At 51.0% G+C, this 16307-nt stretch overlaps 1 protein-coding gene across 2 annotated transcripts in view; it reads right to left on the bottom strand.

The window, feature by feature from the left end:
- Positions 1 to 2766, bottom strand: part of IFFO2 (intermediate filament family orphan 2) — a 53812-nt gene extending 51046 nt beyond the window's left edge. For both annotated transcript variants that reach the window (XM_055001358.1, XM_055001357.1), the window contains exon 1: positions 2080 to 2766. In XM_055001358.1, the coding sequence (XP_054857333.1) occupies positions 2080 to 2636 (557 nt within the window). In that variant the 5' untranslated portion in view covers positions 2637 to 2766. The remainder of the gene's footprint in view (positions 1 to 2079) is intronic.
- Between the last annotated feature and the right edge of the window lie 13541 nt (positions 2767 to 16307).

The raw sequence follows: 16307 nt of genomic DNA on the forward strand, positions 1-16307 counted from the left end.
AGGTGAGCGGAGTGTGCTAGGAAGGGATGGCAGCCGCACCTGAGGAGGGGACTGAGCTGCGGTTTTTAGCCAGCGCTGAGGGGAAAAGGTTCGTTCTGGCTGAGTCAGGCCATCCCGTGTGGAGCCTGAGAGAGTCTGTGTGCATTGCAGAGAAAGTATTTCTTCTGCCTCAGTCAGGCAAACTGTGTGGAAAAGCTGAGGACAGCCATGTCTGTGCGGATGAGAGCCGGGGGTATTCTGTTATTAAAGACCTCTGTGGGAAATTAGTTTCTGTGACTGGGTTTGTGAATACACAACTATTATTGAAACCACCAAGCTTAAGAACCATTCTGAAACCAGAGGAGTTAAGTTATTTTAGTCTCTAGTTGCAAAATAGTAAAGTGTCCAGTAGCACCTTTAAGACTAACCAACTTTATTATAGCATAAGCTTTCGAGAACCACAGCTCTCTTTGTCAAGATGCAGAAAGCTTATGCCACAATAAAGTTGGTTAGTCTTAAAGGTGCTACTGGACTCTTTAGTATTCTGAAACCAATATGCTTCTCACAAGTCTGTTCTGATAAATTCTACTTTTGGTCAAGCAAGAAAGGTTCCTTTTTTACCTCATAGCCACCCCCACGTGCTGACCGTTCTGTCAAACTACCATCTGTAACAAGCCCTCCTGCATGACCAGTTAAATGGAGGCGGTCTAAGGCAAAAACCAGTGAAAAAGTTTTGGGGAAGTGAGGGAGGCAGCCACAGATTAGCCAGGAAACAGGGGGAATCACCATAGGAACCCCCGAGGCTCTGTTTGTGTGGAGAAAACAGGCACTTTGGTTGTGTGACCAGGGCCCTCCCGAGGTAAAAATTTAAGGCAACGTAAGGAGGGGCTGGACTGAAGGGTCCAAGGCAAGGCTGAGACAAAGAAAATCACTGCACACCCCTCGCCCCCTCCTTGAATATCTGCCCGTTTTGATCTGGCTGGAGTCCACTCAAACAGAAGAGGCGCTTAATAAGCTAAAAAGTAAACGGCCCCCATCCCTCATCGCCTGGAAAGGGCCCCCCATGTCTCACTCTCCCTCCTCCCCGTCCACCCGACTGCATTTCTGGTGGCTGCTTTGGACCCTTAGGGTTGCCAGCTCCAAGTTGGGAAATTGCTGGACATCTGGGGGGTGAAACCAGAAGAAACCTGGAGAAAGTGGGGTTTGGGGAGCGAAAGGACCTTGGCATGGCGTAATTCCATAGAGTCCACCCCCAAAGTAGCCATTTTCTCCAGGGGAGCTGATCTCTGTGGCCTGGAGACCAGCTGTAATTCCAGGAGATCTCCAGCTACTACCTGGAGGCTGGCAACCCTAGTCCCCCTGTTCATGGTGGGGGAGTCGAGAGAAAAGAGGGCTGTTCTGCCCCTTCCCCTCCTTGCCAATGTCCCCCCCCCCGCAGCCATTTTGTTGCCCGTCTCAACCAAGCAGAGAAAGGCAGCTTACAGACCCCGGGCGCCAGCCAGGCCAAGGGCATCATAATAACAACATACGTTGCAAAACCCTCTGAGTGGGTGTTAAGTTGCCCTGAGGGGCAGTATATAAACTGAATGTTGTTAAACTTAGCCAAGGCCTGACAGGTACTCCTGGGGGGACTGCCGGGCGCTTCTGTGGAAAGCCCTCATTGCCGATCAGGTTGTATTTTTGCTCCCTGAATGTCCTCCCTATTGGTTCCATTGTATTCACTTGCAGGATGCAGCCCGCCTTGGATCTCAGTGAGAAAGGCGGGCTGTAGAGAATGAGGATGGTAATATTAATACTAATAGTAATAATGATAAGTACCCTAATAATGATAATAGTACTGATAAAGACGATGATGATGCTAATAACAGCAATAGTGTGAAGAAGCGAGCTCAGACCCTGGAAGTCTAGCTGGTCTCTAAGGTGCCCCTGGGCCGGGATCTGGCAGCACTAACCGTTAACACTGCCCCTTCCCTGCCCAAAGGCGAGTCATAACCGCTGGCCTGCCCGGAGGCGCAGCCGCCCTTCCCTCCCGGTTGCCAGGCCCGGCCGCTCGCCCGCCCAGCCCGGGGCCCCTCCCGGCCTCCCGCCCGGGGGGCTCACCGGCGCTTGTACTCGTCCCGCTCGCGCTTGACTTTGGCCAGGACGTTGTAGAGGGCGCGGATCTCGGGCGTGATGGTGTCGATCTGGACGCCGACGCCGTCCGGGTGCAGCCAGGAGACGCCGGGCCCCTGCAGGGTCTCGCCCGTGCGCCGCACCTGCCGGTAGCTCCAGATGGTGCCGGGCAGGCGGCTGTAGTGCTGCTCCTGCGGCGGGGGCTGCGGGCCGGGCGGGGGCTGGGCCGGGGGCTGGGCGCGGGGCGGGCCGGGCTCGGGGCCGGTCTGGGTGGCCTGGTGGCGGGGGAAGCGCTTGTAGCGGAGGCGGCGCTCGCCGTCCTGCTGGGCCTGCAGCTGCTTCTCCAGCAGGCGGTTGCGGCGCTCCAGCTCGTGCACCTTGGCCAGGAAGCAGCGGAAGCGCACGTTGAGCCCCTTCAGCAGGTGGATGTTGGAGCCCAGCTCGTTGCGCAGCGCCGCCGTGGCCGCCGGGGGGGAGCCCTCGCCCGCCGCCAGCGCCCGCGCCGCCCCCGCCGCCTCGCCCAGCAGCAGCGACGAGCTCAGCATCCTGCCCGGTCGGCCGCCGCGGCCCTCACCAGCCGGCCGCGGGGGGGGAACGGCCGCCCGCCATGGCGCCTCCGCCGCCGCCGAAGAAGCCGAAGCCGGCCGGGGAGCGACGCCACGCCACGCCACGCTACGCGCGCCGCCTCTGCAGTGCTGCCGGCCGCGGCCCACGGCGCGCCCTGACTGGCCCGGAGGGGCGGGGGGCGGGGCCCGGGAGCCGCGGCCACGCCCCTCCGCCGCCCATTGGTCGCCGGCGTTGCGGCGCCACGCCCCCTCCCCTCGCGCTGCGGCCCTCGGCCACGCCCCCGCCGCGGCCCCGCCCCCTCCTGCGCCGCGCTCTCTCCACGTGGGACACGCCTCGCCGCGGCCCCGCCCACCCATCCGCCCGCCCGGGCCACGTGCTTCGGGGTCGGCTCTGCAAGCGCGAGCGCCGACCTCTCCAGGCGGTGGCTGGAGGTCTCCCGGAATTGCCGCTGACCTCCCGGCCACAGGGAGTAGTTGCCTTGCAGGTGGGCTTTAGGGCACTATACCCACCTGAGCCCTCTCCAAATCTCCTTTCCTTCAATCGCTCTGCCTCTGAGATTCCTTATCTTCCAGGTAGGGTTGCCAGCCCCCAGGTGGTGAGTGGAGATGTACCAGTATTACAACTGATCTCCAGGCCACAGAGACCCGTTCACCAGGAGAAAAAGGCTGCTTTGGTGGATTCTCTGGCATTACACACCACCGAGCTCTGTCCCTTTCCCAACCCCACCATCTCCAGGCTCCACCACCACCACCACCCCGTCTCCAGGCATTTCCCAACATACCCCTCATGCAGCTCCAGCTTGGAAATCATCTGCACCTGTGGGCATCCAAGCCTGTGGGGAGGTGCGCTCTGCATATGCCCAGAAGTGTCTTGCCCTCAACTGTTTCCCTACCATGCAGTTTAGAACTCCCCAGTTCGGATTGTGCCTCTGATCTCAGAGTCGGGTAAAGGAGAGTCTTTAAACTGCACCTTCTTTCTCAAAGGGACATGTGAGGTGAGATGACCCCTCCCCCCAGAGGGGGGACATACAGTCTGCTGCAGCCCAAAGGACAGACACTGGTGAGGAATAAATTAATTGTTGTCTAAGGTCACACTGCAATAGATCGATTTGCCTTTATGCTGTCAAAGAGCTGTTATTTGCAGCCCTTCTCAATGTTGTGCATGTGTACAGAAGAGAGACTCTCAGGTCAAAGCTGGCTTGCTTGGCACCTCCACACAAGCCAAGCTCTGGGCTTAGAAGGTAGGGGAACGAGGGCCTAGCAGAGAAGAAGAGGCAGTCTGCCAATTTGCACCCAACCGTTGCTTGGTGTAGCTCCCCATTGCTGCATTGTGAGGCCGGATGCAAAAGTATTTCCTTTCCGTCCCCAGCCCAAGCCAAACCTGACTGGTGGGCTGTGTTTGACTTGGGTGGGCCACACAACCGAAGCCTCACATTTCACCAAAGAGTCCATTTGCAGCAGAGTGCTGCCATTTGCCACCCAGCCTGCGGGCCATCCGTCACCACGATGTCCATTGTCCCCACCCCCACCCCGCCAGTTGCACAGAGGGAGCATTGTGACGAACAAGCGGCTGCCTCTCGCTGCTGCCGGCCCTGCTAAGGCCTCCTGCAGCCACCGATGACGACGACGTACCGGGAAATCACAGGGCTTACATATTGTGAAGCTCACACAGGATGTGGGGGGAGTGTCTTTTGCTTCCTCCTTTAAAAGCATGCCTGGCCAAATATGGGTCACTGCAAAAGAGGTGGAGTTTTGCTACAAAGAGACACACAAAACTTGGCCTTGCTCACAAAATAAACCTCCCGCCCTCCACTTCAACAACAGGACAGCCAACTTCCACGAGTAAGGGTCTCCTTTGTCTCTGCCTCATGTCGCTTCTGATGGAAATCCTCAGTGCCAAAATAACTGATACGTATCTGGTATAGAAATACTACCAAATGCTACTGCCTTCCATAAAGCTCTTTAGGAAGATGTGTGATACATAAACGGCATTTCCTTTTTTCTATATCATACATACAAGCTAAAGCCTAGAAGTTCTGGTTATTGGCTGAGCTGCTCTGATGTCAGGGAAAACTTGGGAAGGTCCTCAGGGGATTGGACCACTAATAGAATGTTGGCAAGCAGTACAAGGACACGTGAGAAGAGAAGGGCAGGTGGGTGACAAGAAATACAGTGGCGTCTGGAGGCAGAAAGGTCTGTGCTGCTTAGGAAGGGAAGAACACACTGGATATTGATGGACTGCTGGCCGCTGTTTGTGAGCGGCTTGCTGGAAATGCGCCATTTGCAATTTCACAGCACCAGTTTCTCAGCCACCCAAGCTTGAGGTGAAGCATGAATAACACAGCTGAAAACATGCTGGCTTGGGCTTTCTAAGGTGTAACACTTTCTCTCCCCTGGTCAGGCACAGGCTGCTCAGGCTTCTCGAGGTATGCAAGCTTCTCTCAGGGCAGGACTTGTTCTGGCTCTTAGCTTTAAACAATTATATAGGGCGGGTATGCTAATCTGGGCGAGAGACAAGCCTAGCAATAAGGCGTAAGGGCGTCAAGAGGCATTATGGTTTGGCCATATTTGGGGAGCAGAGGGGGTGGAATGCTGTTGTAAGCATCAACTTGCTGACATGTCAAATATTGGGGTCGGAGGTGGCAGTCTAGAACAGCAATTACCATACGAGAGCAACCGCAAGAGAATTATGCATGTGCTGTGAAGCAAGAAAGAGTCCTGCGTGTCCAAAGTACCAATCCTTAGGGGAGGCTGCCTGCTGCCTTGTTGAATGGATCACTTTGCTGCCCATCTCCTTTATTTTATTTATTATTTATATTAGCAAAAAAATTTGCCACCTCTCCAGGGAATTTGCCCAGGGCAACGACATAAATGTAATAAATACATAAAACATAATAAACACAAACCACTCAAGGTATCTGAAGAAGTGCTCAGTGACTCACAAAAGCTCACACCCTACCACAAATTTTGTTAGTCTTCTAGGTGCTACTGGACTCTGGCTCTTTTCTACTGCTGCAGACAGACTAACACGGCTACCCATCGGGATCTCACTCAAGGTTTTTGATTAAAATCCAGCATTATAGACTCAGCCACAGCATAAAAACATGGAACACTGAGCGGCTTGAAATAGTTTCAGAATAAAAGCACACGGGTAAAATGGTGCTAAAACGGCGTTCAAGGACCCGTTAATTAAAAGCCAGGGTAAAGAGAACCATTTTGACCTGGTACCTAAAAGAGAGAGCAGTACTCTCTGCAGAAGGTGGGCATTTCTGCCCCGTGTCCCTAGCGGATGTGATGGTATCATTCAAATTCTGACTGTAAAGATGAATCCGAATTACCCACTCTCAGGAGGCAGTTGCCCATTGCATCTCTGCATGAGAAACTGTCCAACACAGAGACACACCAGAGGGCAGATGATTCTTACATTTTCACTCTGTGAGACTAGATTTGGGGGTGGGGGTGCCTCTTAAAGCATGCCTCTTAAAGAGGGGGAAAATATGAACTCTCAGCTAGCTGAAGTAGGGGAAACACTGATCTAAACATTCAATTTTTTTTGGATTCCAACTCACACTTTGGCTGCAGGTATAAGAATGAAACTGCTGCTATCTATAGAAAGGCCACCCCTCTAGTGCAACAGGGCAAAGCCGGCAGACAGGGTACTCCCTGTGTAAAAGAGCAGAAGCCCAGTTCTGTTGAAAAGGATGCTCCAGGCAGGCACTGGAGGCCTTTCGAACTATGGGTAGCTTTCCCACCCCCTCCTGTGCCATATCAGCACCACCGCCCCCCCCCCTGGGGAATTTTGATAAGGGAACTGGAACTACAGCATAGCAGAACGACCCAGGAGGTTGCTTTTTTAAGGGAACTGGATTGTCGCCTGTTGCAGAGTTTATTGTATGCATCAGCTTCCTTTCTCTGCGTTGTCTTCTGCCTTTGTAACCCTCTTTCTGCATTGTGTGGGATGTTATGCCTTAGACAGCTTTCCCCCTGCATTGTCTTCCAGCTCTATTATCCTAGTCATAAGGACATAAGAAAAGCCCTGCTGGGTCCGACCTGTCTAATCCAGAATCCTGTCTCACATAGTGGCCAGCCAGTTTATCTGGAGGGCCAACACCAGGGCACAGAGGCCAAGGCCTCCCCTTATGCTGCCTTCTAGCACAGGGTTTCAGAGTCCTGCTGCCTCTCAGTGTCACCATGGCTAGCAGCCTCCACTGGACCTCTCCTCCACTGCTCTGTCTAATCCCCTTTTAAAGCCGTCTCTGCCTGCAGCTACCACCACATCTTGTGTCAGTGAATTCCACGTTTTAATCACTCCTTGTGCAATAGCCATAGTGCATTGTTTATTGGAGATATTTGCTCTTTATTTGAACTGATCCTTATGTTTTGTAATCCATCTCGAGCCTTAGCAAGAAAGGCAGATTATAAATGAAGCAAATAAAACAAAATGAAAAAGTGCATCAGAAGTATGCCTACCAAGAAGAACTTTAGTTTAGAGAAATAGGAAGTTTCATCTTTCAAAAGGATTCACCCAATGGTAGGTCTCTCTCTCTCTCTCTCTCTCTCTCTCTCTCTCTCTCTCTCTCACACACACACACACACACACACACACACCCAGAGTATTTCATAGGATTACCAACCCATTCACAGACTGCCCCATAATTACTCCAGCTGTTCCTTGAGGGATTCCCTTAAACCTTTCGGGACAAGAGGCTCTTTGGCTTGCCAGTCGCATTTCGAAACAACCTTGCTTTTCTCAGTTGTTATCCTTCCCTTCTTATTCCAAGGGCTTGAAACCACCACTGAGTCCCACCTGTAATTTACCTAATGTGAGCAACCTTCCAAGGGCTGGTTTCGCTTGTTTTTCCTTTTTAAAAAGTCTACTCAGCAAGGGACAGAATTTCCAAATCCAGCCACGTGCGTTCAATCTTTATAATTAACCTGGGGGCCGCGATGCCCAAATCAGTGGCTTGACAGGTGCTGATGGAATCCCCCTCTCGCAGGGAGGGTCTCTCCGCCAAACAGATGCTGCTCGAGAGAGGTTCCTTGTGGCGCTTTTGGAGACAGGACCTGTGGCTCAAGGGATTTGGGGTTTCTCAGCTGGAATGCGCATTTGACACGAGGCCACATTCCCACAGCCAGCAACTGTCACTGGAAAGGGCTCAGTGGTGGAGCAAATGTCATGTACACAGAGTTCAAACCCCACCCTTGCCAGTTAATGGGGAAGCGAGAAAAATATTTGGGGAGGCCCTGGACAGCCACTGTCAGTTGATGCTAAACAGCCCAAGAAGGCTGCTGCTTGCGTGCATGAGCAAAACCGACTGTAGACACTGGTATGTTTAAGATGGGCAAAGATTATTGTTGGTATTCTACAACTGAGAAAGCTCATAATAACTTTGTGGCAATATGGGGCCCACGGGTGCAGTTTTTGGTCTAACAGGATTTTATTTTGGACAATCCAATTTACAAAGTTATGCTTTTTTTTAAGGGGGTGGTCCTTTTTTTTCTTCTTCTTCTTGAATGTTTTGATTGTACTTAAGATTGTCTATTTGTATTTGGCTTGGCTTGTCGGTTGTCTCTCTTGTACCACTTACTTTATTAGTGGCTTGTATATTTGAATGTTCTAAATGAAACATTTTTTGAAAAGAAGAAGAAGCCGGGCCCTAGATGATGCCTCAAAAGGCCCACAGATCTCACCCACGTGGTGCAGGGAAAGAGCCTTCGGTCAAATTGGACAATTCTGGGCAAGCTGCACCAGTTGCCTGGTATAAGACAACTGCATAGGAGGCCCTTCAGGTTTCAGTGAGAAAGGTGGACTATGAACAAAGATGATGATATCGATGGTGGTGGTGGCCAGCTCCAGCTGAGAGCTCCCCTCTGTAATTCAGCAACTGTGATTTTGAAGTCTTCAGAAGGAGAAGAAACTGCAGTCAGACCCCCCCCCCTTCCGTCCTGCTTGGACCCTCTTCCCTCCCAGAAACCTTTGGCACTGCGTTCCATTTACCATCTTGTTTCTGTTGAAATTTAATTGCTGTGAGGAACCAGGTTTGGGGAAGAAAGATGGATCATATATAAAAACACATTTACAAACTCACTTCCATAAGAAGGGGGAAGTCGAGTCTGAAAAATTCAGTTTCCAAAAAAGCTTAGGAGAATTCCTGGGGTGCAAAGGCTTTTTGAAAGTCTACCCACAGTGATTCTCGTGTTCCTGAAACGCCATTCGCGGCTCCCCTCATTCTGCCTAGGGAGAAAAACAGCACACTATGCAGGAGACAGGAAGGAGTGCGACACCCGGCCGGGAGCAGTCCGTGCAAGGTGGACAAGAACTTGCACGCTGGAGAAAACAGCCACGGTGACTTCATCCCTGGTGATTCAGAGCCCGTGGCACAAAACAAGCATTTACCTCATAACCTAACCCAAACGGCTGCACCTCTGTTAGCAGGTAAGGTGGGAAGCAGGGAAGGGGGATGAGTCAGCCAGGTGCTCCTTGTATTGCCTTATAAGGGACAGGGCTGGCCGCAGTTTGGCATTCTGCGGAGAGCATCACCCATCACCTAGTCCCCGGGAGAGAAGGGCAAGACCCACCCGACTCACCGAGGCACAGATAAGCAAAGGGAAGGACACCTCCAGTGCTTTGACTCACGGCTAACGTGGCTCCCAACCCAACAAACACTCCGTTGACAAACTGCAAAGGATTCGGCCTGGAAGTGCAAAACAGAAAGCAAACTGCATGGTGACCCTTAGCATTGTTAGTTCACCTGTTAAGAATATGTATGCCCTGACCGGGCTAGCCCAGGTGAGCCCGATCTTGTCAGATCTCAGAAGCTCAGCAGGGTCCGCCTTGGTTAGTAATTGGATGGGAGACCTCCAACAAAGACCAAGGTTGCAGGGGCAGGCAATGGCAAACCACCTCTCTTAGTCTCTTGCCTTGAAAACCTCACCAGGGGTTGCCATAAGTCAGCTATGACTTGAGAGCACTCTCCACCATCAAGAATATGCATACCTGGCATACAACATGATTTAAAAATCCTGTGGCTCTATCCTCCTAGTTGTGACATTTTCCTCCAACAAAAGGAGTCTTCCCCTGATAAAAGAGAAAAGATCCATAGAACCCAACCCAATCCAAGCATCCCACAAAGAAATGCACCCTGAACATCTCTTGGGCCCAAAAGGATTCATGCTTTAAAGGGCAACTCTTGCACTTCGAAGGGGCCCTGGAAACAAGTTCGAAACCAATGAAGATGGATCTCTTTTCTAGGCTAGCGAACAACTTTTTAATTGATCAGAGGTCCCTTCCGTGGCCATAGCTGTTATCTGGGCAGCCAAGACCAGCAGAAGAGCAAAGTGAACCTACAGCTAACAATCTTGGGTCTTGAGCGGGAGCAGAAGCCCACCCCAAACCAGTAGAACATATATTCCCGATCTGATGAATTCCCCGTCAACAGTAATTCTGTATTGCTTGAATATATCATTCTGTTTGCCTTCATGCAGTCTCTCACTTGAGTCCAAAAATGAGTTCAGGGTCTTAACAGATTCCTCAGAATCTGCTAACTGATGATAATGGAGACCAGATTGTCGGGAAACCTCGCCCAGAAGTTTCATGTAGCTTGAATAGCCTGGAAGACAGGAGACAGCCCTGCAGAACCCCAGAGGTTATGGGTCCAGCAACAGTCTTCCAGCACTGTCTTCTGGACACGAATTCCAGGAAGGGCAAAAACTGCCTCTCGTGGTCAGTCCAGAAGGACACCATTGGTTCATGGCATGAAGCCACCAAGAGAGATAAGACACACTCACCTGGCAGCAATGTGGATTCTGTGAACCTGGGCAGATCATGAGAGGCAGGGCAGGAAGGGTTACATCAGTGCTTAGTACTTGTGGCCCCTTCTTACATGCCCAGGGTAAGGCTGATCACCACCTTGGGTTCAGGTAGCAATTTTCCCCAGGCCAGTTTGACTAGGGATCCTGATGGAGTTTTGCCATCTTCTGGGCATGGAGCAGGGGTCACTGGGGGTGTGGGGGGTGGGGAGGTAACTGAATTTCCTGCTTTGTGCAGGGGGTTGGACTAGATGACCCTAGAGTTTCCTCCCAACCCTATGATTCTATGATCCTTCTGCTATCCAGTTCTTGGGCAAGTAGAGTGACCAGGCTGGCTCAGTCCCCAAATCAGGTCAAAATACAGATTTGGATCTAGATCTAGATAATGAGCTCCAGGGAGTCTCAGATGAGACACCACCACCCATTTCAAAACCTTACATGAAGAAAGGATGCTGATGGATAACTATCTCCTGGGTCAATGAGAGATGGATGGCCACGCCCTCCCACAAGGAAGCACTAATGACGCTTAATGAGCGAAAGATCTGAAGTACTAATGGTGGGTCTCATCTCTCCAAGGCTCCTCACCACATCCTTGGGTTGCACAAACTGAAAGGTGTCCTGTCTCATAGGGATCCTAGGGCCATCTGGAAGCTGCTCTCCGGTCAAGATAGCATCCCAGCTGAAACCAATCCAAGCAATTTTATTTGCAAAGTGGCAAAGAGTCCAGTAGCACCTTTAAGACGAACCCACTTTATTGTAGCATAAGCTTTCAAGAACCACAGGTCTCTTCATCAGATGCATCTGATGAAGAAAGCTGTGGTTCTCGAAAGCTTATGCTATAATAAAGTGGATTCTTCGTAAAGGTGCTATTGAACTCTTTACTATTTTGCAACTACAGATGAACATGCGTAATTCCTCTGGATCTATTTGCAAAGTGCTGAGCAATTGTCAAGGAGGGCCCCCCCCCAAGTGTTCCCCCACCGTATTTTGTAAGGCAGACTACCCAAGGCATTTTCCACCTGAAAAATCTCCACTGCCTGCCACTGGGCAGATGCAATGGAGGGCAGAGAAGGATGCCATCAAAGAGACAGACGCTGCTCTAAAACAGCACACACTCAGTTTTGTCATGAGTCAGCTGCACCCATCACGCAAGCTGGAGTCCCTGCCATTCCACTGAGAGCCAGTGTGGTATAGTGGTTAGAGCGTCAGACTTAGATTTGGGAGGCCCGAGTTCAAATCCCCACTCTCCCATAGAAGCTTGCTTGGTGACCCTGCGACAGTCACGCACACTCAGCTTACCTACCTCACAGAGTTGTTGGGAGGACAAAATGGAACACAGCAGGATGTAAGCTCCTTTGGATTTCCCTTGGAGAGAAAGGTGGGGTATACATGAATAGATAAATAAAATTGCCAGAGCTTCAGAAACATGAAGGAGCCAGCTTAGCCCTCCTCAATGGTGGATGGAGCCAAGAAGCCGGCATGCCAGGTTTTCAGGCTATTTCTCCACTCCCAAGGCCTACCAGAGCTTTGGAAGGATTACCAGTCATATCAACAGAATAAATTGTATTCATTTATTTATTTATTTACATTTCTCATTGAGACACAAGGCGGATTACACAGTGTGAGTCAGTACAGTCAATTTCAGACACATTTCAACACACGTGTAATAGGGTATATAGATGCAAATTTGCAAATATTTAAAATCAGCAGGAATCCAATACAGAGCTGAAGAGATGATGAAAGAGAGAATAAGCAATTCTAAGGCTGCCGTATTAAACTTCATAGGAACTACCGAGTAGAAACATATTTACAGCAATACTAGCAAAGTCTAAAGTCACTTCCTATCATTCTACTGATGCATCTCTTTGAGACCGCTTCATTATACTTCAGCTCTCATATCTGAGTAAAAATCCCTCTTGAATAATTCACTTTTGCACAGTTTGTGGAAAGCCAGAGCGTGGGAAGTTTCCTGATCTCTTCAGGGAGGCCATGACATTAGGTGGGGGCCAGCAGAGAGAATGTGCACGTAGGAGCCGCTGTGGATTTTGCCCACGTGCGAGGCAGCACCTGCAGAAGGCCCTGTTCAGATGAGCAAGGCTGTCGTGGTGGAACATAAGGGCCGAGGCGGCCCTGTAGATATGCCAGACCAAAGACATGAAGAACTTTGTATGTGATAGTCAATACCTTGCATTGCACCCGGTAGCTGAAAAGCAACCAGTGGACTGACTGCAAAATGGGAGTAATATTCATGCTCCTCTTAGCTTCCGATAATAAACGAGCTGGGGTGTTCTGTGTGCCAACTGGAGTTTCCGAGTTAGAGGGGGGACAATGTACAGTGTATTGCTGTACCCAAGTCTCGCTGTTACTGTGGCACGGATCCAGGTGGACAGATCAGCTGTGTTGAGGTGCGGGGGGGGGGGGCACATTCCAGGCTAGGCTGAGTTTGAGGAAAGCATTTTTTGCAGCTGCCTGAATTTGCTATTCTGGCAATAGCACTGGGTCCAGTATGACCCCTCAGCTCTTAAGAGTCTGCAAGGGTCAGACGGACACCATCGAAAGTAGGGAGCACCACGCCCTTCAAGATCTCTGCCTTCCCAACGAGCGTCACTTCTATCTTGCCTGGGTTCCGTTTCAATTTGTTCTCTTTCAGCTGTTTGACCACAACCATCAGGCAGCGACCCAAGATCGCTGCTGAATCTAATTTTATCAGGTGTCGGCACTTGACCTTATCCTAAAGTGTGCTCCATTTTAGGCCAAACAAGGTGGGGCCCTGAAAGGAATCATGCGGAGGGGAGGGTAAGCATCTCACTTGTCCAGGTGCCGACAGACCCATTCCCGGGTTCTAGAAGTTCCTAGGGGCTTGATTGCCCCACAGCCTTCTATTTTCTCTCCCTCCTCTTTCATTGCTGTTCAAAGGGCCACTAACTCCCTGCTTCCCAGGGGGCAAGGAGGAGTGTGCTAAGCCCATGGGACAGCGGGTGGTCTTGAGAAGTGTTTTCCTTCTGCTCCCGAGTAGACAGACTCCCCACCCCCACCCCACAGATGGCCCCATTTCACTGCCCTCCTGACAGGCTCTCACGCATCAAGGATGCCATCAGCAGGAGCAACTGGCAGCGCAAAACAATCTCGTAAAAAGCTACTCTGTCAGCAAAGTGAGTCAGCCTGGCTCTGGCGGGGCCCCTTCGGAGCATTTGCTAACATCTCCGGAGTGATTTAGGGTGAGGGAAAGCGACAGCAACACCGCAGGCCCAGCCACCGAGCTGCATCATCCCATCGCAGAGATGCCGGTCCCAGTTGCTGAACCAAACCAACGTGCTCCTCCGCCTGGCCCGTTGCATTGTCAAGAGCTGCCGGCCAAGGCAGGAATGATGACCCAACCATCGGAACCAAGCCCAAGCGCCGTCTCTATCTGCAAAGACCTGACCCCACCCTTGAGGATGGGGGCTTGGAATGGCGTGCCTCTAGGCACAGGCGGAAGGACTCCAACTTCCAAGCACATTCTGGCTTGCAAAGAGCTCAATGTAGACATTTTTCAGGATTTAGAGCTTCAGGAAAAAACAGAGGGCAACCCACTAAGCTGCAGGAGGGGGGGCAGGCCCTGCCCACATCCTTTTCCTTCCTCTTGGATATTTGGTTTCCTGTGCAGAATCCCACCTACCCACCAAGCAATAGCCTCAACGAATAGATGGGATCAGCATGACTTTATATATATATATATATATATCCTTGTAAATCACCTTTTAGAGTGTAGCTTGTTTTAACGCTTCCAGTTTGCAAATCTTTTTCTTAGGCGACAAAGTAAACACCTGCAACAGCCAAGCCATATTTATTGTGAGGATTTTTTGCCTCTTGCAAACACAATTCAATAGAAAGCAGCAACATTTGGTAATGTTTGTCCCCATTATAAAACAAAGACAATATTCCCAAATCCCAACCGATCTTCAGAAATGCACCATTTTACTGGGTCTTGGCCTGGCCTATATCGGCTAGACTGACCTTGAGCAAAGAGGTATCGATGGAGGGTTTTGAAATGGAGAACAGTTGAGTAACCAGCCAGTGTGGCTGCCCTGCCCCTCCCAGATCTCTTTATCTCTGAACTGGATCCAATCAATCTCAGCAAGGTCAGTTTGTCAAAACAGGCTGGTCGTCCCCCTCCTACGAGCTGACACACTTTCTCCCTTCGCATCTCTGCCGCCCACTCTCCTGTCTGTCTGCCCAGGAAGAGAACCACTTTCAAGTCCATGATGGGCTGGAGCAGCGGACGAGAGCAAATGCTTCTTTGTGCGACATTCTGACTCGCCCACGGTTTGGCAAGTGCCTCTGCCTTTGATGGCTTGGGAAGGCGCTTAGGGTAGGTCACATTAAGGGCTCTTTGTTATGATAGCCACATAGAACCTCCCTGTTCAGAAAGATCACGCGCTTGGCGTACTACCATTGTCACGGGCCTTGCGAGCTTCCCAAAAGCTGCTCACAGCTGAACACAGGATATTGGGCAAGATGGAGCTCAGCTCCGACCCGGCAGAGCACTTCTTCATTTGGATTCTATGTAAAGTGGCTTGCATGGAGGATGGAGGGATTCTGTTTGGAATATCCAAAGCTCTCCTGAAGCCATGGAGCTCCGCTGTCATTCTTTCCTCTACAGTAAAGAGCCCAGTAGCACCTTTAAGACTAACCAACTTTATGGTAGCATAAGCTTTTGAGAACCACTGCTCTCTTCATCAGATGCAACTTTATTGTAGCATAAGCTTTCGAGAACCACAGCTCTCTTTGTCAGATGCAACCTGACGGTTGCATCTGACGAAGAGAGCTGTGGCTCTCGAAAGCTTATGCTTCAATAAAGTTGGTTAGTCTTAAAGGTGCTACTGGACTCTTTACTATTTTGCGACTACAGACTAACATGGCTAACTCATTTGGATCTATAGATCCAGAGGAGTTAGCCGTGTTAGTCTGTAGTAGCAAAATCAAAAAGAGTCCAGTAGCACCTTTAAGACTAACCAATTTTATTGTAGCATAAGCTTTCGAAAATCACGTTCTCTTTGTCAGATGCATGGAGGGCAGAAGGAAACTGGTCAGATATTGGGGAGGGGAGGGGGGGAGGGGGAGGAGGAGAGGAGGGATGTAAACAACTCCTTTGATATGGAGATGCAGACAGCTCCTTTTGGTGTGGGGTTCAGTTTGCTTGTGTAAAGGTTCAAAGGAGTTTGCCGTGTTAGTCTGTAGTAGCAAAATCAAAAAGAGTTCAGCAGCAGCACCTAGACTATCCAATTCCACTGCAGCACAAGCCTTCGATAACCACAGTCCTCCCCGCCAGATGCATCTGACAAAGAGAACTGTGCTCTTTCCTCTGACTCTGGGCCTGCGACTGTCGGGAGAGAGATTGCTCGCTGTTCACGTTCCCTGGGACCTGAACACTCCTGCGCTCGCACTACAGAAGACATTTTGCTAGTTCAAGCAACATTCGACCTTAGGGTGAAGCAAGCAAGGAGAGCCAGACTTTCGATGTGTCTGTGAACATACGACGCTGCCTTGGAGCAGAGGTGCTGAAGGGACTTTTGCTACCCCACGTTCAAGCCAGGGCCCCCGGGGCTCGCTTGGACCCTGCTGGTGGCACTGCAGGCCCAAGAAGGTGCGCTATTGGGCATGAACGGAGCCCCAAGGGTTGCTTGGCAGAGATATCAGACCCTCCGAGGGCCCGGCAGGGGAGAGTCCTGGCTGGGGATTCTGGCTGTCTGCCGCCACCCTCACGAAGCAGGCCAAAACAGAAGGCTGGTGCCCATTAAACAAGCCCGTGCAATTTCCCAAGAGTCTTGCGTTGTTCTCACTGTTAAATAGGTGCAGCCT

This window comes from Eublepharis macularius, chromosome 17 (assembly GCF_028583425.1).
Source record: "Eublepharis macularius isolate TG4126 chromosome 17, MPM_Emac_v1.0, whole genome shotgun sequence".
NCBI classification, from domain to species: domain Eukaryota; kingdom Metazoa; phylum Chordata; class Lepidosauria; order Squamata; family Eublepharidae; genus Eublepharis; species Eublepharis macularius.